Raw genomic sequence first — 24,272 nt, forward strand, 5'->3', positions numbered from 1 at the left:
GACCGTTTCAAACTTGACCTAGATATCATCAAGATGAACATTCAAACCAACTTTCATACAGATCCCATGAAAAATATGGCCTCTAGGGAGGTCGCAAGGTTTTTTTTTTATTTGACCTACTGACCTAGTTTTTTAAGGCACGAGACCCAGTTTCAAACTTGACCTAGATATCATCAAGGTGAACATTCTGGCCAATTTTCATGAAGATCCATTCAAGGGTATGGCCTCTAGAGAGGTCACAACGTTTTTTCATTATTTGACCTACTGACCTACTTTTTGATGGCACGTGACCCACTTTTGAACTTGACCTAGATATCATCAAGATGAACATTCTGACCAATTTTTATGGAGATCCATTCACAAGTATGGCCTCTAGAGAGGTCACAAGGTTTATCTATTTTTAGACCTACTGACCTAGTTTTTGACTGCACATGACCCTGTTTCGAACTTGACCTAGATATCATCAAGATGAACATTCAGACCAATTTTCATACAGTTCCCATGAAAAATATGACCTTTAGAGAGGTCACAAGGTTTATCTATTATTTGACCTACTGACTTAGTTTTTGATGGCATGTGACTCACTTTCGAACTTGACCTAGATATCATCAAGATGAACATTCAGACCAACTTTCATACAGATCCCATGAAAAATATGGCCTTTAGAGAGGTCACAAGGTTTTTCTATTATTTGACCTACTGACCTAGTTTTTGAAGGCACGGGACCCAGTTTTGAACTTGACCTAGATATCATCAAGGTGAACATTCTGATTAATTTTCATGAAGATCTCTTGAAATATATGGCCTCTAGAGAGGTCACAATGTTTTTCTATTTTTAGACCTACTGACCTAGTTTTTGACTGCACGTGACCCAGTTTCGAACTTGACCTAGATATCATCAAAGTGAACATTCTGACCAATTTTCATGAAGATCTTGTGAAATACATTGCCTCTAGAGAGGTCACAAGGTTTTTTTTTTTTTAGACCTACTGACCTAGTTTTTGACCGCACGTGACCCAGTTTCGAACTTTACCTAGATATCATCAAGGTGAACATTCTAACTAATTTTCATAAAGATCCCACAAAAAATGTGATCTCTAGAGTGGTCACAAGCAAAAGTTTACGCACGGACGCACGGACGCACGGACGCTGCGTGATCACAAAAGCTCACCTTGTCACTATGTGACAGGTGAGCTAAAAAAGGAATGAAAAAAAAATTTTTTTGGGGGGGGGGGGGGGGTGACCAAGGCAAGGTGGTGACCAGGTGTGGGTACACAATTTCACATGTTTATAATAAATGTTCATGGAAAAGAATGAAAGAAGTTTAATGAAATTCTATGAATTGGTTGGTTTGTTATGTACAAATCTGTGAATTTTTAAACAAAGAGCAATTATAACTGTAAGGAAAATTGACCAATTAAAAAAAATGACAGGCATCATCGAAGTATGTTGGTTCATATTTATTTTAAGTTTCATGAAATTCTACCAGCTTGTTACTGAGAAATGGCTGCAGACGTGGATTTTTCATTAAATCAAGGGCAATAACTCTAAGGGAAATTGACCAATCCAAAAAAAACTTGACGGGCATCATCACAGTATGTTGGTCCATGTTTATTTCAAGTTTTATGAAATTCTACCTGCTAGTTACTGAGAAATGGCTGCAGACAGACGCACGTACAACACCATTTCAATACCCCACTCCTGATTTCATCCGCGGGGGATAATAAATTATGTATAAATTATAAACTAATACACTGCAGTACTGTTTCACATTGCATTTCATGTCTGAGATTTACTATTTACTTGGCACTGTTATTTTTTTTTCAGATTTATCAGACTACCTTAAGAATACTCAAAATGGCAGCGAAGCTGAAAATTCATCCAGAGAAAGCGGCATACATTCTTGGCGAGGAACTTAGCCGAGAAGTTCACCCTCTTTATCCTCGTAGGACGCAAAATATTATTCGTGGGTTGGTGAATTCCCGCTGGCACGAGGGTAAAGATTTCTGGAATGAAAGATGGGGATTTGAAGGGGACCAGTTGGTTTAGTGAACTGCTCAATAAATTGTCTGTGAGAATAACAATTTTCAGCAGATCACTATATAGGAAATTAATCTCAGTTTAAAACAGAACCTGCGTAAAAATACAGACCCAGGCTACAGTACTTGCCTAAGTATAGAACCAGTTTGCAGCACCTGCTTGAAATACAGACCCAGGCTACAGACTTACCTGAAATACAGACCCAGTTTACAGTTCTATTTGACCCGGGCAGTAGTTTTCACTTATGTTAGTGTGTATTGTGATTAAACTGAAGTTACAATGATGAAGATTTTTATTGAGATTATTATACAATGTATTTAACTTTTAAATAATAGTTCTTCTCAGCACTTTAGTTTAATATGAAAGTAGGTGCTACCTAAAAGGCAAACCTCCCATGAAAAATCACCAGTGCCCGTTAAAAATTAAAGGAGTGGTGCTGGAATTATCTGGAATTATGGATTCGTTAAGGAAGTTTATGTTCTTTAGATCTATTAAAATTATTAATGATAATTCATGATTTCTGAATACATGTTTTAGACTGAATCAAGATTAATTCTCGACATGTGAAAACTCTACAAATATTCTGTATATAATCAAAAGAAAGTTTGGTATAGATTAACATCTGCATCAAGATAAAGAAAAAAAAAACGTATTTGAATAATTTCTGTTATTCTTATTAAAACGCACTGCATCAACAATTTTACAAAACTTATTATCATACTGGAAACCAGTCACAAAATGATAACTGCTTCAAATTGAAAAGCTTGAACTTTGAAAATTTCAAACCTAACAGAATCTCATTAGGCCAATAGCCAAAGGAATTCTGTGTCTTTGCGTGTGAATATTGGGCATTGAGGACTTAATGTAAAAAGTTAATGTTCCAATTCCAAATTTAATTACAATAGACTTTAGTTATACAATGTTTTCAAAACTCATAATAATACAAAAAAAAAAAAAATGAAATAAAAAATAAAAATTAAAAATAAAATCTGGTCCAGGTGAGGTTCGAACTCACGACCTCTGAATTACAATGCGAACTCGCTAACCACTACACCATTGTGGAGTTATGACGTCAGGAGACAAACATAAGTATATATAATAAAGTTCAGTAATGGCAGCGTGACAAAAGTCGTTTCAAACTGAAAATATTGTTTTATTTCTTTTTTTCCTCGTAGAAAATGTATTTAGCATTAATTTCTTATTATCAAACGCCCATTTGCATTTTTATTCAATATTCAAAGCAGTAAGCGAGACGCTTTTGTCAACCGTAAACAGTAAGCGTCTACTGACGTCTTTACTGATTAATTACTATGTGCATAGCGTACTTGAAAAAATCCGAACAACACCGATTCCAAAAAGTACCACGAATTTTCAACTCGATAGTATACACAGTTAGATCTCTCTATTCATTTTATTTTTCATACGTTTAACTGTAATGCGACGCTGTCGGCGCCGCAAAGCAGCGCCAATAGCTCTGCTATTACTTGTTACCACATCCTTATATAATACATTTTATATTAAATAATTATGATTTGTCTGCAAGTGAAAATAATTAGCATTAGTGACTTTTGTTGAAAATTAGCCAGCCCCTATAGTGTTCACATTGTAGTTACTACTCATAACCCTGGTAGAAAAGGTATGTAATAAAGTCGGAGAAAAACAGGCTCTTACTGAAGTTTATTTGTGAAGTGAAAAGTGTTGACATAGTAGGTAAAATAATAATGGATATCGAGTCTCATTTTTCTCCATAGCTGGTCAATTTTCAACCCGTATGTTTAGAATTAAAGCACAATTTATACAAATCTGTAATACATATGTACTTCAGGTGTGCACTATTTTAAGTAGACTTGAAAGTGTTCATATGTTTAAACTTACGTAACTATGTTTGTAATGTGTAAATGTGAAGTCACGTGTTTTCACACCGAGAAAGAAAAGAAATATGTGTTTGTTGTATTTCTTTGAATTGGACAGCCGGACTGTTCATTCTTGAACAAGAGATTTTACTTGCATTTTGCTTTATATGAATTATTTCTGAAGAGATCTGAAGTAGTTTAATCTAAACCAACATCAATTATAGAGAAAATTCTCACAACTTTTTTAACTACTGTCAATGACTGCCTGGATTTCTGCCCTGTTTGAAATTTACTTTTGTGAATTTTGAATATTCAAAGATAAACCCATGTGACATTGCAAGGTTATATTAAGTACAAAAATGTTAACATTTCTAATAACAAATTGAAATTTACAAGTATTTATATAATTACATTAGTATTTCTGTAGTAATTGACTGTTTAACTAGGTAGTAAAGTTTATATAGGACATCTTCATTCTGCTAGTTCAATGCAGGTGTACCACCGATAGATTTCTTTGTTTTTTACTGTTTTTCATACACCCTTGAAATAACTAATGGACAGCTGTTTTCATGCTACTCATTTACTAGATAACCCTCCACATGCATCTTGTAATATCAGAATAAATTACTTGCATAACAATCTGTTTTGCATACTTTTACATATTAAAAAGCATGTCATTAATGGCTCACACCCAGCCAACTCTATCAACTACACAAGTTGCACCCAAATGCATTAGTAGTCACACTTAAATACATAATTTTCTTTGTATGAAACAGTTCATCATTAATAGCAACAGTTAAAACTGTGTTCCCTCATTGCGTAGTATTGATATTTGCTGAAACCATCAGAAATGGAAAAATACTTTTTATATATAGTAATAGGTAATTATTTCTTATATATAGTAATAGGTAATTATTTCTAGTAACTACCGGTACTTGAAAATATTACATTTATGTAACTTTGCTATCCTGTAAGATTGTAATGAAAAGTTCTGAATGCTATAATGTGCTCAATTATAAGTAGCTTTTTTCTGCCAGTTTATATGTTCATTGGGAAATATATATTTACCCAAAATAGAGTGTGTAATTTTTAATTACAAAATGCTGTCGTTTTTTAAAGTACTGATTCATAAGACTGCACTCTTACATTTCATATCAACTCTTACATTTCATATCAACTGCTAAATAGTATGCTTCATTAGCATTTGTGTGAAGATACTTTAACTGAGCCGCACCATGAGAAAACCAACGAAGTGCATTTGTGACCAGCATGGATCCAGACTAGCAGTCTGGTCAGGATCCATGCTGATCACTTTCAAAGCCTATTGCAATTAGAGAAACTGTTAGCGAACAGCATGGATCCTGACCAGACTTCGCGGATGAGCAGGCTGGTCTGGATCCATGCTGGTCGCAAATGCACTATGTCGGTTTTCCCATGGCGCGGCTCAACTACATTTACCTAAATCATTTGTACATGCTCATGCATTCGTCTTTATATAGCATTACACTGAAGATAACCAGAGATCTTGTGACACGATGGCTCAGCCACCAACTGATAGATGTTACAGCATTAAAATATGTGTCATACACTTAAAGATGGATATTGTTACAAGTGGCATGTATAATGCACTGCCCATGTGGGGTTATGGTCATCTTAGTAATGTGCTTCAATATTTTCATATAATACAAGTTTCCAATTACTTTTTAAATTGTAATTTTATTTTTGTGTGGTAGAAGTAGTTTGTTTGAATGTATTTTTGCACACACTTTGTCCACCTGTCAATAACCTTATTTCTTGAGCAGTTTTTATGAAACTTACACAGAAAGTTTATAGCCACAAGATTGCTTCAATGACCCAATGAATCTGTCCAAATTTCCTAAACATATCAGTAGCTATGTTTTTGGTGCAATCTTCTTGAAATTTACACATAACATTCTTGATCGAAATACCTCATACAAGTTAATTTGAGCAGTTGCTTCAATAACACCAGCGTTGTGAAAATTGCTATATTCAACACTATCACAATCTTAAGTAACGACCTTGTACAAGTATTCAGACAACGACAAGTGATACGTAATAGAAAGAGTAGGGGTTCACAAGAAATAACCTCATTATTCGAATGGCCCCTACGCTTTCTGTTTCGTATCATGGTCCGCCAGTATGAACAACGCATTCGGTTACTAATTTTTATCGACAAGTCAACATTCCATTTTAAGCATTGGTACTATCATGTGACAAGTATACTCTAACTGAAGTAAAGAACGGTTTCAGAAAGAGTTCAACATTTCCCTACAGTATTTTCTATGTAGGCGGGACCTGAGACTTGTTCTCTAACTTAGTTAGGGTACAGCATATAGCAACGCCTCTTCCTCAGTTGAAGAATATTACAGATAGAAGTTAACAGTTACAATGACACTTCAGGTAAACCATGGTTCAATGGGACATTATTGCCCTCTTGTTTCATTAAAAACTAGATTGTTGTGGTTGGAACAAAAATTTTGTTCATTGTCTTATAAGTTTAAACATTAATTTTGTAGATTAAGATATAGGCAGCTGATTATGCAAGTTTTAAATATATTTTATTAAGTTTTGTACAGTTTTATGCGCATTTGTTTATATTGTTAAATGCATTATTTTGTGTTTTTGTTGTTATACAGTAATGCTCACGTTATCATTAACCAGTGTATCAGTGTATATATTACTCAGTTTTCATGTTTTTTTTAGCTCAGATCATTTATTAGGATTTATAATCTCCGTATCAGCCAATCTTCTCTGTGCCTGTAAAAAGGATTAAATTATGCAAGCTCAACCACGGAGTCATGTTGTCAATTTATTATTTGACAGAAGTTGTAATTGGTATGGAAACTAGCAGCTCTAAATCATGTTGTCAATTTAAATTTAATACTGGCAGAGAGCAAGTTATAACTGGTATGGAAACTAGGACCTCTAAATCAAGTTGTCAATTTAATACTGGCAGAGAGCAAGTTACAACTGGTATGGAAACTAGCACCTCTAAATCATGTTGTCAATTTAATACTGGCAGAGAGCAAGTTACAACTGGTATGGAAACTAGCACCTCTAAATCATGTTGTCAATTTAATACTGGCAGAGAGCAAGTTACAACTGGTATGGAAACTAGCACCTCTAAATCATGTTGTCAATTTAATACTGGCAGAGAGCAAGTTACAACTGGTATGGAAACTAGCACCTCTAAATCATGTTGTCAATTTAATACTGGCAGAGAGCAAGTTATAACTGGTATGGAAACTAGCACCTCTAAATCATGTTGTCAATTAATACTGGCAGAGAGCAAGTTATAACTGGTATGGAATTCGGGAACACCATTTACTAGTATGATAGAGTTAAAAAAAGACTTAAGTATGTGTGATTTGAACTAGGACAGCTGACATTCAACAAACCACTAGTTTCTATTCAACACCTTCACCTTCCATCTTGAACCTTCTTTCCCGTGTTAATTAAAGTCATAGAAATTATAGCAGTTTTTCGAAAATGGGGCAGTTTTAATATAATAGATATTACATGATTTTGATGTGTTTAACACAATTTTTCTGTAGAAATGAATTTATATTTGTGTAAAATACAGAATGCAGTGTCTACCAATGAGTAATGTAAATGTTTCAGCAAAAATAACTATTTTTCTTTGTTGTTGAAAAGCATACCATTCCAATTTACCACCTAGTTCTTGTTTGCGCACCATGGTGTTTGTTTATTGCTAAAATAATTATACAATAAAAGAATTAACACAGTATTCCTTGTTATAATTTTATTGTACAGCACACCAGTGTTAACACACTTGTTATAGATATCTGGTACCAGAACAAAATATCTGCATAACAGTACAAACAATTAAATTCAGTGAATTTATATCATTTGCCGAACAGGTTGTTTTTTGAATGAAGGGTTTATATTTTGAATGATATTCAATTTCCAGTATGTACAAAAGGACCATGTAATGGATTGTTGGTTCCTATTTTTCACCAAATCAAGCTAAAAAAAAGAAAGAGCACTTCAATGTGGACCAATATACACCCTATGGTATAACCTTTGACCCCTAAGTGTGACCTTGACCTTGAAGCAAGCCATCCAAAACATGTGCTCTGCATGTTGTCTCAATGCGGTGAACATTTGCGTAAAGTTTCTTCGAAATCCTTAAAGGGGTTCAAGAGTTACAGTGCAGACAAGAAATTGCTAACAGACAGACGAACACCGGTGTCGTAACATATTACGTTTAAAAAACTAAACCTATTGTCCTATAGATCAATACTAGTCTTGTATTAAGTTTCATGAAGATCCATATTTGTTTTATGGCTATGAATTTTAAAACAAGAGGCAAATTACTCTGTAGTTACTGAAGAGATCCTGATGAAAGATGTGAATGCACTGCCACCCTTTAGTGATCTACATCTGTATTAAATTTCATGAAGATCCATCAATTGACTGCTTTGTTATGTGACAATTAATGAATTTTTAGACGATTAGAGGGCAATAACTGCAGACTGAAGAGGTCCTGACAAAAGATATAAATGCAGCACTACCCTATAGTGATCTATACTTGCGTTAAATTTTTCCATAAATGGATTCCTCTATTATGTGGGAATTTCGGAAGGACAGACAGACATACAATGCCAAAACAATATTCCTCTGCCTTCAGCAGAGGATAATAATGAAAACTATCAAAATATATATACGTACATATCTGATATTTGTATGGTGGTCACATTTCATAATTGGTGTGAGGTTACAAGAATGTTCGCATGTTCAAATTTTTCATATGGGTGGCAAGTCAGACCAGTCACTGACTATGTCCGTACCATATTTAAAACAAGAGGACCATGATGGTCCTGAATCGCTCACCTATCCCCACATGACCCAGTGTTGAACTGAGTACGAAGTCGTTATTTCTATTATTTGACATAGTGACCTAGTTTTTGAGCACATGTTACCTAGATATCATCAAGATAAAAAATTCTGACCAATTTTCATGAAGATCCATTGAAAAATATGACCTCTAGAGAGGTCACAAGGTTTTTCTATTATTTGACCTAATGACCTAGTTTTTGAAGGCACGTGACCCACTTCTGAATCTGACCTAGATATCATCAAGGTGAACATTCTCACCAATTTTCATGAAGATCTCATGAAAAATATGGCCTCTAGAGAGGTCACAAGGTTTTTCTGTTTTTCGACCTACTGACCTAGTTTTTGACCACACGTGACCCAGTTTCGAACTTGACCTAGATATCCTCAAGAACAACATTCTGACCCATTTTCATGAAGATCCATTGAGAAATATGGCCTTTAGAGAGGTCACAAGGTTTTTCTATTGTTAGACCTACTGACCTAGTTTTTGACCCCACGTGACCCAGTTTCGAACTTGACTTAGATATCATCAAGGTGAACATTCTGACTAATTTTCATGAAGATCCATTGAGAAATATGGCCTCTAGAGAGGTCACAAGGTTTTTCTATTTTTAGACCTACTGACCTAGTTTTTGACCGCACGTGACCCAGTTTCGAACTTGACCTAGATATCATCAAGGTGAACATTCTGACCAACTTTCATAAAGATCCCATGAAAAATGTGACCTCTAGAGTGGTCACAAGCAAAAGTTTACGCACGCACGAACGCACGGACGGACGACCGACGCCACGCGATCACAAAAGCTCACCTTGTCACTTTGTGACAGGTGAGCTAACAAGGGATGAAGGACAGCATCACTCGACTATTCAACAGCCTTAAAACAAATAAAATAATGAAAATAGACAAAGAAATATACACAATGTATCCATTTTGAATCAGAAAACATCACCTCTTTCAATGTCTAGTAAGATAACAAATCACACCGAAAATAGCTAAGTCGGAAAATAAGCACTACATTGTGAAACAGCAAAATAGTTATGGGATCCCAGAACTTCATGTCAGCAAGTGTGTGAAGTTTCAATTCATTCCCAGCAGTATTTACTGAGATACCGTTACAAACAAAAACTTAACAAAACAAGAGCTGTCGGAGGACAGCAATGCTTGACTATTCAACAGCCTTGTCAATTGAATGAATACAAACGTCGAAAAAGGGGGCATAAAAAAGCAAAACAGAGTTATGGAACCTGTGCAATGTAAGTCAGTTTATCACAGTGAATAAGTGTGTGAATTTTTATTCCATTCCCACAAGTGGTTACTGAAATACCAGCTTACATACAAAAACTTAACCAAATCGGGACACGGACACCGACGCATGGGTGAGTCCAATAGCTCTACTATTCTATGAATAGTCGAGCTAAAAACTTGCCAAGTCCAAAAACAGATATAACATTGAAAAAGAAGCAAAATAGTTATGAATAATGAAACATGTGCAGTGCATATTAGGCCAGTTAATGATGTTTCAATCCATTCCCACCAAAAGCTACCGAGATGCAAGCTTAACTAAATTGGGACACCGACACTGGTGCAGATACCAACCAATGGGTGAGTGCAATGGCTCTACTTATAGACAAGCTAATATCAGTACAGAATTAAGTATTGTTAACATAACTTATTATTAAAACAATACCTGCTGACCTATGACTTTTTTTACAAAGTTGTGTTTAATTCTCAACTCTAGGTGTTATAAAGTTATATGTAAAGGAAATACAATCTGGTTACATTTGTGTACAGGAAACATATCACAAAACACACCACAATATCTATTAACTAGAGGTGCTTTTGAGAAAAGCACATGTCTCCCATAACTGCCTAATCATCTGAATAGTAAGTCTGTCTTTGTATACTGTTTGCGGCCTATTGGTATTCACATGTTGGAGTAACCGGTCTACAACACTGTAGCGGTAGTGTCGGTAATTATGTCCAAAGAGCCTGACTATGTCCGTACCATATTTAAAGTTGGCAAGTTATCAAACTTGGCCGAGGACTTATGGTGAAATACATTTTGTTCAAGTTTGGTGAAGATCGGATGAGAAATGTTCAACTTAGAGTGCAGACAAGATTTGTGACAGACAGACAGACAGACACACACACAGAGGAGTAAATCAGTATGTCTCCCACATCACTGTGTGGTGGGCAACATAATTACTATATCATGTACATTTACACAATTCACTCATATTACAAGTATATGCACTGTAAATAAATTACAGAATTTACTGATTTATTTATTTGGGTTTTACGGCACACCAACACAGTACAAGTTATATGGCACCAAACAGGACTACAAATTATGGTTTCACATCTCATTAACATCGAAATAAAAACATCAGGTATGGAATCAAAATCTGTATACCTGCTGGAATCACACAGTTACAGCAAAACCAAGTGTTAAGACCCTATTAGTCGCCTCTTTCGATCATGCAAGGGTAAGGCAGTGGTTCCTATTCTTTTCATACACAGATCGTCCCAGAACCACATGGGGCCAGAATTTATTGAAAACTTTCAAATTATTATTAAGGTGCAGCTGTTGAGCCTTGTACTTTTTATGTAGATAAGTCTAATAAATCTAAACATTTAAAAGACTGTGACCCAATACTTTATTTATCCTACCTTCTGATTTTTGTTCCAATTAAATTCATCAACAAGAAATGAATACCTGCTTGCATGAAACCAATTGAGTACATTAAATTCTTATTTCAGAGGATGCCTTGAAAGTCCTAAATTTTAAATGGAATCCAGTAAAACAAGTTTCATCTCCATAAATGAACTTAAAATGACCAAAAATTTCACCCCAAAAAAAGATGTTTTACATAAAATCAATGACTAATCAGTATGCAAGTGGTTACCATATGGAGGATATAGTCAATACATCATGTGTATAGTTACAGAACATGCAGACAAACAGACTTTAGGCTTTTTTACACAAAATTAATTTAAACTTCTTCAAAGTCAAATTCAGCATAAAAAGTCATAAATTTGAAGCATTCTTGTTTCTCAAATTCATTGTGACAAGCTGACATTGTTAAATGCATTGCTATTTTGTGTTTCTGTTTCTTTGTGTTTCTGGCGGAAACAGGCACTTTACAGCCAGTACATATACACACATGATCTCTATCACATAGTACCAATCACTGGTATATATATAGCCCTAGATCCCTTACCTGAGATTCAAAGCTGGCTTGAACATTTTGGCAGTGGGTCAATTAAGGATCATTTGTGTAAATTATTCTAAAATCAGGGCAGATTTTCAAAGTTTTCCATATTGCTATTCATACAAGAGCACCACCTGTGGGTGTTAACACTCATTTTAAGTGACTGACAATATGCAAGAAAATAACAAGTATGCCCACAGGCAGAATGTCGGGCCAGCCAGCTGTCATGTGTGACCTTGACCTTGGACCTGGTTCTTGCACATGACACTCCGTCTCATAATGGTGAACATTCATGCCAAGTTACATCAAAATCCCACCATGCATGAAGAAGAAATACATATCAAAGTTATGGTTCTTGGCCTACTTATTCATCAAATAATAAAAAATTTACAAAGTTTCAAAGCTACTGCTCATAAAGTATTCAAGTAATGTGGATCTAAACAAATATTTTAACCAAGAAATTCAAAGTACAAAACGGACAGAAAAACTAGTGTGCAAGGTTTCAAGGCTACAGCTTATATAGTTTTGAGAAAGAGTGGACCTAAATATAATCTTCAAAACACAACACTGACGACAATACCTAATAGACTTTTTTCAAAAATCAGACGAGCTGAAACTAGCAGGTGGCCATACCTTTAAACAGTTCAATTTTTTTTATGAAGTTGGTAGAGGGCTTTGCAAGGAAAAAGGCTGTTATCAGGTAGCAGTTTCTGATGAATACATTTAAAGATTACCATATAGCCACATACAGGAAATTAACGCTGCCCCCTGGCAGCCATGTATTTCTAACAAACCAATAAACTTGAAAGTAATTTAGTAGCTGGTCACCTTCAGAACAATGTGAAATCAGACCAACAGCTTCAGAGATTTTTCAAGTTTTTTTTTCCATTTAATTGTCAAGGTATCCAGAATTTTGCAATGATTACCTAAATTTGAATGACTTAGTAAACCATACAAGGAAGATTCTTGTGGTTTAGGAGATATTTGTTACAGAAATTGTGGCTGACCAAACAACAGACATTCTAATATGCTTGTTTCTGTTAAAACACGCTTACGCTAAAATGATGTCACGTAAACGTGCGATGATGTCAATGTTTTTGTTGCGACCAAGAAAGAGTGCTACTACATTTCATCTACTGTTTTGGATTAGGGGAATATTAGAATCGAAATAATGTATAGCAAAATATCGTGTTTTACCTAAATTAATACACTCAAAATCGGTATACATCGCCAGAATAATTCACTCGGGCCACACCCTCATGGAATTATTTCGCGGATGTATAACCTCTTTCTGTGTATTAATAATGTTAAAACATGGTTTTTCTATACATTATTTCTTTATTCAACAATCCTGAAAGCTCACCATATGCACTTTGTGCTCATAGTGAGCTAAAAGTTTAAAACTACATAACAGGCAGATTTTGCTATTCATTTGCATGGAGGCAGGAAATGTAGGATAAACAGATTTTGCACAGACCTAAAAAATTGCTTACAGAATACAAATCTATACATATATTACTATTTTAATTATTCTTCACATCACATATTTTTAATTACATTTTTGTATGATCAAAATAAATCATGCTTCTATGAATCAAAATGTACAGAAGTTCAATGGATATATGTTAAGGATACATAAAATACATGAATAAATGTCCAAACCATTCAAACTCAGATGACTAACAAAGAAATAAAGCGATTTCTGTATTCAGTTTGACAATATATCTTAAAAGTCCAAAACAAGGACCAAACCCAAAATGATGTATTGAACAAAGTAATAATGACTCAAAGTACTTGCACAACAAGGTACATGTTATTATTTAATATTCTTTCTCCAAACAATCCAAGTTTCATGATAAAATGGTCTGGTAGTTTGGAAGAATTAAGCAAAATAAAAACTTCGTGTAACTCTTGGGACAATGGAAGATATCATATTATAACAAATTTCATTTATGAATGAATTGGTAAACTTAATATGTTTGTGTAAGGAAATGAGTAGTACTCCAGTCATTAAATGTACTACTCATTTCCTTACACAAACATATGAGCCGTGCCATGGGAAAACCAACACAGTGGCTTTGCGACCAGCATGGATCCAGACCAGCCTGCGCATCCATGCAGTCTGGTCAGGATCCATGCTGTTCGCTAACAGTTTCTCCAATCCCAATAGGCTTTAAAAGTGAACAGCATGGATCCTGACCAGACTGCGCGGACGCGCAGGCTGGTCTGGATCCATGCTGGTCGCACACCCACTATGTTGGTTTTCTCATGGCACGGCTCAATTATATTAAGGAGCCAGATATTCCCATCAACACTTACAGCAAGTGACAGATTATTTTTCTTGTGTACTGTATTCTACTTAAAGAGAAGAAATGGATTTTATGGGAATATCTGGCTCCTGGGTACTCTGGCAGTAACCTAAACAGTTACCCTCAAGTCAGATATTTTTATTTGCATGTACAAGGTGTAACAGATTCTTATGAACAGAAATTTAACAAACAAGAGCTGTCTGATGACAGCGCGCTCGACTATTCGAAGAATTGATTGAAGAATGGGGTCAAAATATTTCCACGGATATTCAGACAAGAGGAATAAATAGATTAGACAAACAATGTTCCTGTATTACTTTGATTTCGATAAGTCTTGCACTAAATGGCAATATATGAGCCAATTTCAAAGTCCAAAAAGGGCCATAATTCAGTCAAAATAGTTATGTACTCTTGCCTACAGATGGAAATCATTATGATATACAAGTGTTCAAAGTTTAAAAGCCATATGTCAAATAGTTTTGACAAAACATGGACATGTATGAAAACAGAACCAATTTCAAAATCCAAAAAGGACCATAATTCAGCCAAAATAGATGACAGAGTTATGTTCTCTTTCCTACAGATAGAGACTATTATACTAAACAAGTGATAAAAGTTTCAAAGCCATATGTCAAACATTTTACAAAAAATATGAACTGGTACGAAAAACTTAACAAAGATTTCTAAGTCAAAATGGGCCATAATTCAGCCAAAATCCTTGATGGAGTTATGTCCTCTTGCCTATAACTGGACATGGTGATGGTAAACAGGTGTTGAAAGTTTCAAAGCTTTATCTCAAAAGACTTTGTCAAAATATGAACTGGTACGAAATATTAACCCAGATTTCTAAGTCAAAAAGGGCCATAATTCAGCCAAAATCCTTGATGGAGTTATGTACTCTTGCCTATAACTGGACATGGTGATGGTAAACAAGTATTGAAAGTTTCAAAGCTTTACCTCAAAAGACTTTGTCAAAATATGAACTGGTACGAAAAACTTAACCATGATTTCTAAGTCAAAAGGGGCCATAATTCAGCCAAAATCCTTGATGGAGTTATGTACTCTTGCCTATAACTGGACATGGTGATGGTAAACAGGTGTTGAAAGTTTCAAAGCTTTATCTCAAAAGACTGTCAAAATATGAACTGGTACGAAATATTAACCCAGATTTTTAAGTCAAAAAGGGCCATAATTCAGCCAAAATCCTTGATGGAGTTATGTGCTCTTGCCTATAACTGGACATGGTGATGGTAAACAAATATTGAAAGTTTCAAAGCTTTATCTCAAAAGACTTTGTCAAAATATGAACTGGCACGAAAAACTTAACCATGATTTCTAAGTCAAAAGGGGCCATAATTCAGCCAAAATCCTTGACTGAGTTATGTGCTCTTGCCTATAACTGGCCATGATGATGGTAAACAAGTGTTGAAAGTTTCAAAGCTTTATCTCAAAAGACTTTGTCAAAATGTGGACTGGTACGAAAAACTTAACCCAAGGTGTGACGCCGACGCCGTGGTGAGTAGGATAGCTCTACTTATTCTTCGAATAGTCGAGCTAAAAATGATACAAATTAAAACACAAACATGTGGATTTTAAAGATAGCCTATAGCACTAAACAGTCTCATGTCTCCAGATATATAGTCAGCTTTTTTCTTTTTCAAATTCATTAGAAGCACTTACTTTGTAAAACAATTTTGATACAGAAACACCATGTTTGATCCATATCTCTTCGACTCCGGTATTAATCAAAGGAACAAAAGGAGATATTCCATATAGATAAAATAATATAATCTAATAAATAACATAAAATTTGTATCAGTTATAATACAAACTGGCATACTGCATACAATATAGAGAAATATTTTACCTTTAGCCTGCTGGCGGCGAGTTATTCTGCCTTTGCGACCAGTCCAGACCAAGATAATCATGGTCTGCACTGTTCGCTATTCAGTCAGTAAATTTTCAGTGAACCCCCCTTTGAATAATAAATTGTAGTGCCCAATTTGAAGGATAGATCAGTTCATTTTAGAAATTTAGCAGGGTAAGAGTTAATATATTGCCAGTGTATTTTCTTTCATACTTGATGTACATTTTATCTCTATATAAAAGAAACAACTATAATGACTATATTAACTATACAATTTAAGTGCTGTCACAAGCCTATCACAGAGCTTATTTACAAAGGTAAGACTCCATTTATGATGATACATCATTTCAGGACAGATTCAAACATATGTCAACTGCCAAAACTGAAGAAGCCTTTTTTACTTTTTGTGTTGTGAGACCTATACATTTAAATTTTTAAGAAACAGTAAGATATTGGCTGATCTTTATCTTCGAACTTTCTTTGTACACATGATCGCCTGGTCTATCAAATCATGTGGTTTCTTCTTCTGTACTGGTGACCACTGTGATAACTTCTTCTTTGGCATGTTTGGAGTGTTCGTAACCAGCTGTCTCTTCGGCTGAAAAGTAATGTGACAAATTATTAATAACTCAGATTAGCTCATAAATAAGAATAAACAAAATACAGTGCTTACCCAAACCATTCAGGTAAAGATTTTCAATGCCATTTATCATGTATTGGATATAACTGTTTATGAATGATTTTGACAATACTGCCCACTATAAGAACCTTACATGCCTGCATGTGTAAGATGGGGTTTTCCCTACCCGAGGGACAGTGTGGAATGGAAAACCGAGCGTTAGCGAGGTTTTTTATCCATGCTGTCCCGAGGGTAGGGAAAACAGCTGTCTTACACAGGCAGACATGTTAGATCATTTTTCTTGCCTATCATGTTCAAAATAGATCGTGGAGACAAATAGGTTTGGGTATTTCCCGACATTATTTATAAAGTTTATGACGTCACAATGGTACCAGTACTATGTGACGTCACCTTAGTGCATGCTATCTTTGACAAGGTTTTTCCCTAGGGAAAGACAGGAATATCTATCCCCGGCGCGTGCTCGGATAAATGTATACTTTCCCCGCTAGGTAGGCAAGAAAATCTGATCTGATGGAGTAGAAGGTTTTTTTTACCATCATCACTAGCAACCAATATAGGCAAATCCCTCCAGAAGTGATTTAGAAATTTTAGTAGGAGGTGCAGTGGCCCGAATTAATCGACCCCTGGTTTCTTACTTTGGTTTTTACAACTGGATGACAGTGTCCACTCTAAATGTTATTTTTTAAAATACTTACCCTCATAGCACTGGGTGAAGAATCATCCAACAGGTCAAAACTTGCTACCTGTAAAACAAATCTTGCTTTAACCCTTAGCCTGCTGCAGGCGAATTTAACAGCCTTTGCAAACAGCTTGGAACCAGATCAGACGCCGATTAAATCGGCGTCTGATCAGGTTCCAAGCTGTTTGCTACTCTGACAATATTTCTTCCAATTTCGGGGCAAATTGAATGAACTTTACAATTTTAGCAGACGACATTTCCAGCAGACGACAATTTATCTAGCATGCTAAAGGTTAATAAGTAGTGTTCAAATGATCAATATTTAAAGAGTGTAACAGAACAAACTTACAAAGAAACTAATTCAATACCAGTTAAAATCATACTTTAATTTAACATAAAATATCGTATTTCAGCAGGACTAATTTTATCAATTTTCTGTCTTTCCTGATATGACCTTATCCAATATTAACAAACAAACTTGTTTCTTTAAAATATAACTTTTAAAATGCCAGTCAACAATTACAAGTTGACAGATAGAGGGAAATATTCAGTAAAAAACACTTCTGCCCATTTGCTGAATGAACAAAAAAAGGAAATGCACACACAGAGATATTTGCTTGCATTTTATGTAAAACATTTATATACTCCTCCTAACAGAAACTCAACTCTCTGACCTTAATAACCTTGCTTTAAGATGCCATGTACAAAAACAATACATTTGCTGAATAAAATCTAGAGACAATAAGACCTTTCAGACCTTCACAAATATCAAAATCCTCGAGTAACAAAACTACTAAACCCAGTAAGCCATTATACCAAACAATCTAAAACACTGGTTTTGTATACACCATGTTCATCATAATTCATAGAATGCTCATTATATCTAATTATCTATATATAAGTATTAGAAGATTAAATTACAAACATAATTAACCTTTAGCATGCTAGATAAATTGTCGTCTGCTGGAAATGTCGTCTGCTAAAATTGTAAAGTTCATTCAATTTGCTCCAAAATTGGAAGAAATATTGTCAGAGTAGCAAACAGCTTGGAACCTGATCAGACGCCGATTTAATCGGCGTCTGATCTGGTTCCAAGCTGTTTGCAAAGGCTGTTAAATTCGCCTGCAGCAAGCTAAGGGTTAAGGATGCTTTTTTTTTTTCAACAAATTTATGCTGCTCCTAAACTGACCGTAATATAATCAAATTGCTTGTCTCAGCTTCTGAAGCTATGGAAGAAATTATTCTTTAAGTTTAATATAATATATCAATGAAGCTGCATTTAAAAAACACACTTATTAGGGCGAAGGTAATAAGCTCTTGTAATCCCTATCCCTTTCAAGTTAAAGCAAGATATAAGAATGTATACAAAGGAAAGAAGCTGCCAAGTAAATAGACAACTATATACTCTAAAGGGAGTTCAAACATGTTAAGCTGGGAATAAGAATATCATGTCACACCACTACAACAATACTGAAACCAACTCAATAATAAAACTTCACCAGCCCTTAGCATTTTTTTTTTAAAAAAATTAAACAAAATTCTTTCTTAAAATATTCCAGCCTATATGCAAGTCCAATAGCTGTAAAATAGCAAAAAATCAAAAAGTATTTTGTACATGTCAATGAAATTCATTCAAACATAAAATATACCATTTACAGGAAAGTCATTGAGTTCAAAATACTATGATGACATCTATAAAAGCATGTCAAATATTAACTATCTGGATTAAAAACTTAAAAGGAATGTTTCCAATCCAATATGTTTTTCACATTGTAACAGTCTATGAAGCAGTTAGTAAATGAAGCTACAACCAAACTGGCTGTTAAGAGCAGTACCAATAAAATATTTGCTCAATCAGTTTTGTTCTATTTATCCTGTCTTTTCAAAGATATTCTATAAAATACAATTTTCTGTGTTCATTCATTAGTACCGACTCTTGTCATGCTAGCTACAGTGGATATATATTTTCATGAACATAAAGCTGGTTCCTATGAACTCACTCTCCTTCTTGAGTAAATATAAGCAAAAGGAAGTGTTGAGAATGATATACCTGATTAAAATCTCCTTGTTATTACCTAAAGCATGCAAACAGAGAAGTTAAATATTTATGTGTTTAAGATGGCTACAGTTGAGATGTTTTTCTACCCTGCGGAGGGTTGCCCCCAAAAAATTATGCATTTATCTCAATAATTTTTAAAGAAACCTAAAAATTTCTTTTTTAATTATAGCAATAATTGCCTGTATACTGACAACAAATTAACATAACAAATGACAACAAGAGCTGTCCGTAAGACAGCCAAGCTCAACTATTCGAAATATTGTCCCAGAGGCAGGAAAATATTACCTAAAAAGGTTAAATATCAAAAGAGTTTTAAGTTCAAAAGGGGGAATAATTTGACCAAAATGCATATCAGTTATGGGACTTGCTGCTATCAACTAGTTTTATAACCCCTAAGGCACATGTGAAGTTTCAATTCAATATCTGCATTAGTTTTGGAGATAGAAACTCGCATGTAAAACTTCAACCAGAATTTTCAAAGTCCAAAAGGGGGCATATGATTTGCCCAAAATACCAGTCAGAGTTATGGAACTTGATCCAGTGAGGTTAGTAATTGATCTAGAAAAAGAAAAAATAAGTTTCAAATCTATATGCCTTTTAGTAATAGCTGTATGTACTTACACGCAAAACTTTAACCAGAATTTGCTAAGTCCAAAAGGGGGCATAATTTGGCCAAAATGAAGGTCAGAGTTATGGGACTTGCTGCTATCAACTAGTTTTATAACCCTGAAGACACATGTGAAGTTTCAAATCAACATCTGCAATAGTTTTGGAGATAGTAACTTGCATGTAAAACTTTAACCAAACTTTTCTAAGTCTAAAAGGGGGCATATGATTTGCTCAAAAAACATGTCAGAGTTATGGAACTTGACCCATTGAGGTTAGTAATTGATCTAGAAAAAGAAAAAATAAGTTTCAAATCTATATGCCTTTTAGAAATAGCTGTATGCACTTGCACGCAAAACTTTAACCAGAATTTTCTAAGTCCAAAAGAGGGCATAATTTGGCCAAAATGAAGGTCAGAGTTACGAGACTTGCTGCTATCAAATAGTTTTATAACCCCGAAGACACATGTGAAGTTTCAAATCAATATCTGCATTAGTTTTGGAGATAATAACTTGCATGTAAAACTTTAACCAAAATTTTCTAAGTCTAAAAGGGGGCATAATTTGCTCAAAATACGAGTCAGAGTTATGGGTCTTGACCCAGTGAGGTTGGTAATTGATCTAGAAAAGAAAAAACAAGTTTCAAATCTATATGCCTTTTAGAAATAGCTGTATGTACTTGCACGCAAAACTTTAACCAGAATTTTCTAAGTCCAAAAGGGGGCATAATTTGGCCAAAATGAAAGTCAGAGTTATGGGACTTGGTGCTATCAACTAGTTTTATAACGCTGAAGACACATGTGAAGTTTCAAATCAATATCTGCATTAGTTTTGGAGATAGTAACTTGCATGTAAAACTTTAACCAAAATTTTCTAAGTCCAAAAGGGGGCATAATTTGCTCAAAATACATGTCAGAGTTATGGGACTTGACCCAGAGAGGTTGGTAATTGACCTAGAAAAAGAAAAAATAAGTTTCAAAGCTACATGCCTTTAATTGATGGCTGTATGTACTTGCATGCAAAAACTTAACCAAGGTGTGACGCCGACGCCGACGCCAGGGTGAGTAGAATAACTCGACTATTCTTCGAATAGTCGAGCTAAAAACATAATTAGTGAAAAAGTATAAATTAAGTGGGTACTATTTTTCAATAACCACAGACAGAACAAAAAATAATCTGACGGCAAAGCCTAGTCTTAAAGCAACTCCTGGGTCTATATTTGATAACCGTAATGTATGTCATGGGCAAGTCAAAATGAAAACACAGAAATGACTAAACTGCATATCAAAATTTTGTCATTGACACTGTTTAAACCTAGACACTGCAATGCCCATTCAACATTGTTAGTTTTGTTGTTAAAAAGTTTCCCTACCACCATTTTATATATAACCACAGAATACAGTAATAATATTGTATGTATATGCTACAGGGATATATTATATTATATTTATTTACTATATACGTAACTCACAAATCTCAATTATTTTCTAATAGAGTTTGATGCTGATAACGAACGTCTGCCTTTCGTTGGAATTGGTGGTTTTGACTGTCAAATTTAAACAAGCATGTATCTATTCTGACTATTACAGTCTAATACCAATTTGAAGTAAGTTATCATTGCTCTTTTAAACTTTCAAGTCTGCAAACACTCATTATTTTGAAGTATCAAGTGGTTTTTTTACAAGACAAGTGTACTGCAATACAATTTAAGCTTTTCAATGGCACTCAGGGTAGTGATGTATTAATCTAAACTTTGGAAAACAGGAACAATTTAAATTAGTCAAGAAATGTTTTTCATGGATTATATTTAGATTACAGTCTGCCTGCGGAAAAAAAACCAAACAAGAGGGTCATGATGACCCTGAATCGCTCACCTGAGTATACTGAACCACATGTTTCAAATGGCAAATTGATGCTAAAATATTAGAAAGTAGATCAGTAGGTCACATTTATGGTCACTGAAAGACAGTTTAAAGATTGGTGTGCAAAACCGACATGTCATCCAAATTTCATGGCTGGATCTTAAACTAGAGTGGTCACAAGCAAAAGTTTACCATGGACACACGGACGACGTAGACCTACTGACCTAAATTTTGACCGCAGTTGACCCAGTTTCGAACTTGACCTAGATATCATCAAGATGAATATTCAGACCAACTTTCATACAGATCCCATGAAAAATATCGCCTATAGAGAGTTCACAAGGTTTTTCTATCATTTGACCTACTGACCTAGTTTTTAGACCTATGAACTAGATATCATCAAAGTGAACATTCTGACCAATTTTCATGAAGATCCATTGAAAAGTATGGACTCTAGAGGGTTCACAAGGTTTTTCTATTTTTAGACCTACTGACCTAGTTTTTGACCACACGTGCCCCACTTTCGCACTTGACCTAGATATCATCAAGGTGAACATTCTGACCAATTTTCATGAAGATCCATTGAAAAGTATGGCCTCTAGGGAGGTCACAAGGATTTTCTATTTTTAGACCTACTGACCTAGTTTTGGACCGCATATGACCCAGTTTCGAACTTGACCTAGATATCAAGATGAACATTCTGACCAACTTTCATAAAGATCCCATGACAAGAGGGTCATGATGACCCTGGATCGCTCACCTGAGTAATATGAGCTACATGTTTTAAATGTCAAACTGATAACAAGAGGGCCATGATGGCCCTATATCGCTCACCTGTTATCATTGCACTTGAGGACAAGAAGGTCCTCAGAAAAAATATCTAAGTCCAAAGGACAGGAACAACAAAGGGAAGAAATTTAACCAAAAAGAAAAAAAAATCTTACAAGGTATAGATATGTTAAAATAAACCTAAAAATTGGAGGTACCATCCATGTTGTACCACAGAAAACTGGTCTCGTGTTTTCCCTACGGCCAATAATAAAAAAAGTTACTAAAAATAAGCTATAAAAAAATAAAATATTGTAAGTGGACAAAAGAAGGATCTGCCAAATAAATCTGTTGACATAAATGAAATTTCAGATCAGTATCTTCATTAGTTATGGAGATATAACAATTTTAATTTGAAATAAAGGGAGGTAATTTGACATAAAATCAGTCCATAGTTATCTACCCTCATTGTCTCAGTCCAACTAATAACAATAATGAAATTTCAAATAAGTCCTGTAAGTACTTACTGATATAAATCCATTTTGATTACAATCAGGGGAGGTAATCAGATATAAAATAACTCTGGAACCTATGATTGGATCTGATTTGTCATGGAATCCAAGATTTCTTGTTGTTGAAGGTATTTTGGAAGTTTGTATCAAATAAAACCATAAATGAAGTCTCTATATGGCTGCAAAAGCCAAAATAGCCGATTTTGGACCTTCAAGGGGCCATAACTCTGGAACCTATGAAGGAATCTGGCCAGTTGAAGAAAGGAAGCAAGATCTTGTGGTGATACAAGTTGTGTGCAAGTTTGGTTAAAATCAAATCATAAATGAAGCTGCTATTGTGCAGACAAGGTCAAAATAGCTAATTTTGGCCCTTTCAGGGGCCATAACTCTGGAACCCATTATGGGATCTGGCCGGTTCAAGAAAGGAACCGAGATCTTATGGTGACACAAGTTTTGTGCAAGTTTGATTAAATTCAAATTATAAATGAAGCTGCTATTGTGCAGACAAGGTCAAAATAGCTAATTCTGGCCCTTTCAGGGGCCATCACTCTGGAACCCATAATGGAATCTGGCCAGTTCAAGAAAGGAACCAAGATCATATGGTGATACAAGTTGTGTGCAAGTTTGGTTAAAATAAAATCATAAATGAAGCTGCTATTGTGCAGACAAGGTCAAAATAGCTAATTTTGGCCCTTTCAGGGGCCATAACTCTGGAACCCATAATGGAATCTGGCCAGTTCAAGAAAGGAACTAAGATCTTATGGTGATACAAGTTGTGTGCCAGTTTGGTAAAAATCAAATCATAAATAAAGCTGCTATTGTGCAGACAAGGTCAAAATAGCTAATTTTGGCCCTTTCAGGGGCCATAACTCTGGAACCCATAATGGGATCTGGCCAGTTCAAGAAAGGAACCGTGATCTTATGGTGATACAAGTTGTGTGCAAGTTTGGTTAAAATAAAATCATAAATGAAACCACTATCGTG

The 24,272-nt window shown here is 34.9% G+C and overlaps 2 protein-coding genes across 5 annotated transcripts in view; one reads left to right on the top strand and one right to left on the bottom strand.

The window, feature by feature from the left end:
- The window catches only part of LOC123528996 (leucine dehydrogenase-like), a 35,764-nt gene extending 28,104 nt beyond the window's left edge, over positions 1–7,660 (top strand). For both annotated transcript variants that reach the window (XM_045309140.2, XM_045309142.2), the window contains one exon: positions 1,828–7,660. In XM_045309140.2, coding sequence (XP_045165075.2) covers positions 1,828–2,049 — 222 coding nt within the window. In that variant the 3' untranslated portion in view covers positions 2,050–7,660. The remainder of the gene's footprint in view (positions 1–1,827) is intronic.
- A 6,563-nt stretch (positions 7,661–14,223) lies between these two features.
- The window catches only part of LOC123529655 (G2 and S phase-expressed protein 1-like), a 28,695-nt gene continuing 18,646 nt past the window's right edge, over positions 14,224–24,272 (bottom strand). For 2 of the 3 annotated variants that reach the window (XM_053521458.1, XM_053521459.1), the window contains exons 12-13: positions 17,499–17,546; positions 14,224–16,761 (exon numbers count right to left, since the gene is read on the bottom strand). In XM_053521458.1, coding sequence (XP_053377433.1) covers positions 16,627–16,761; positions 17,499–17,546 — 183 coding nt within the window. In that variant the 3' untranslated portion in view covers positions 14,224–16,626. Of the gene's footprint in view, positions 16,762–17,498; positions 17,547–19,532; positions 19,558–24,272 lie in introns of all 3 variants that reach the window. The other variant, XR_008366717.1, reaches the window with a different exon arrangement.

This window comes from Mercenaria mercenaria, chromosome 13 (assembly GCF_021730395.1).
Source record: "Mercenaria mercenaria strain notata chromosome 13, MADL_Memer_1, whole genome shotgun sequence".
Taxonomy (NCBI): Eukaryota; Metazoa; Mollusca; class Bivalvia; order Venerida; family Veneridae; genus Mercenaria; species Mercenaria mercenaria.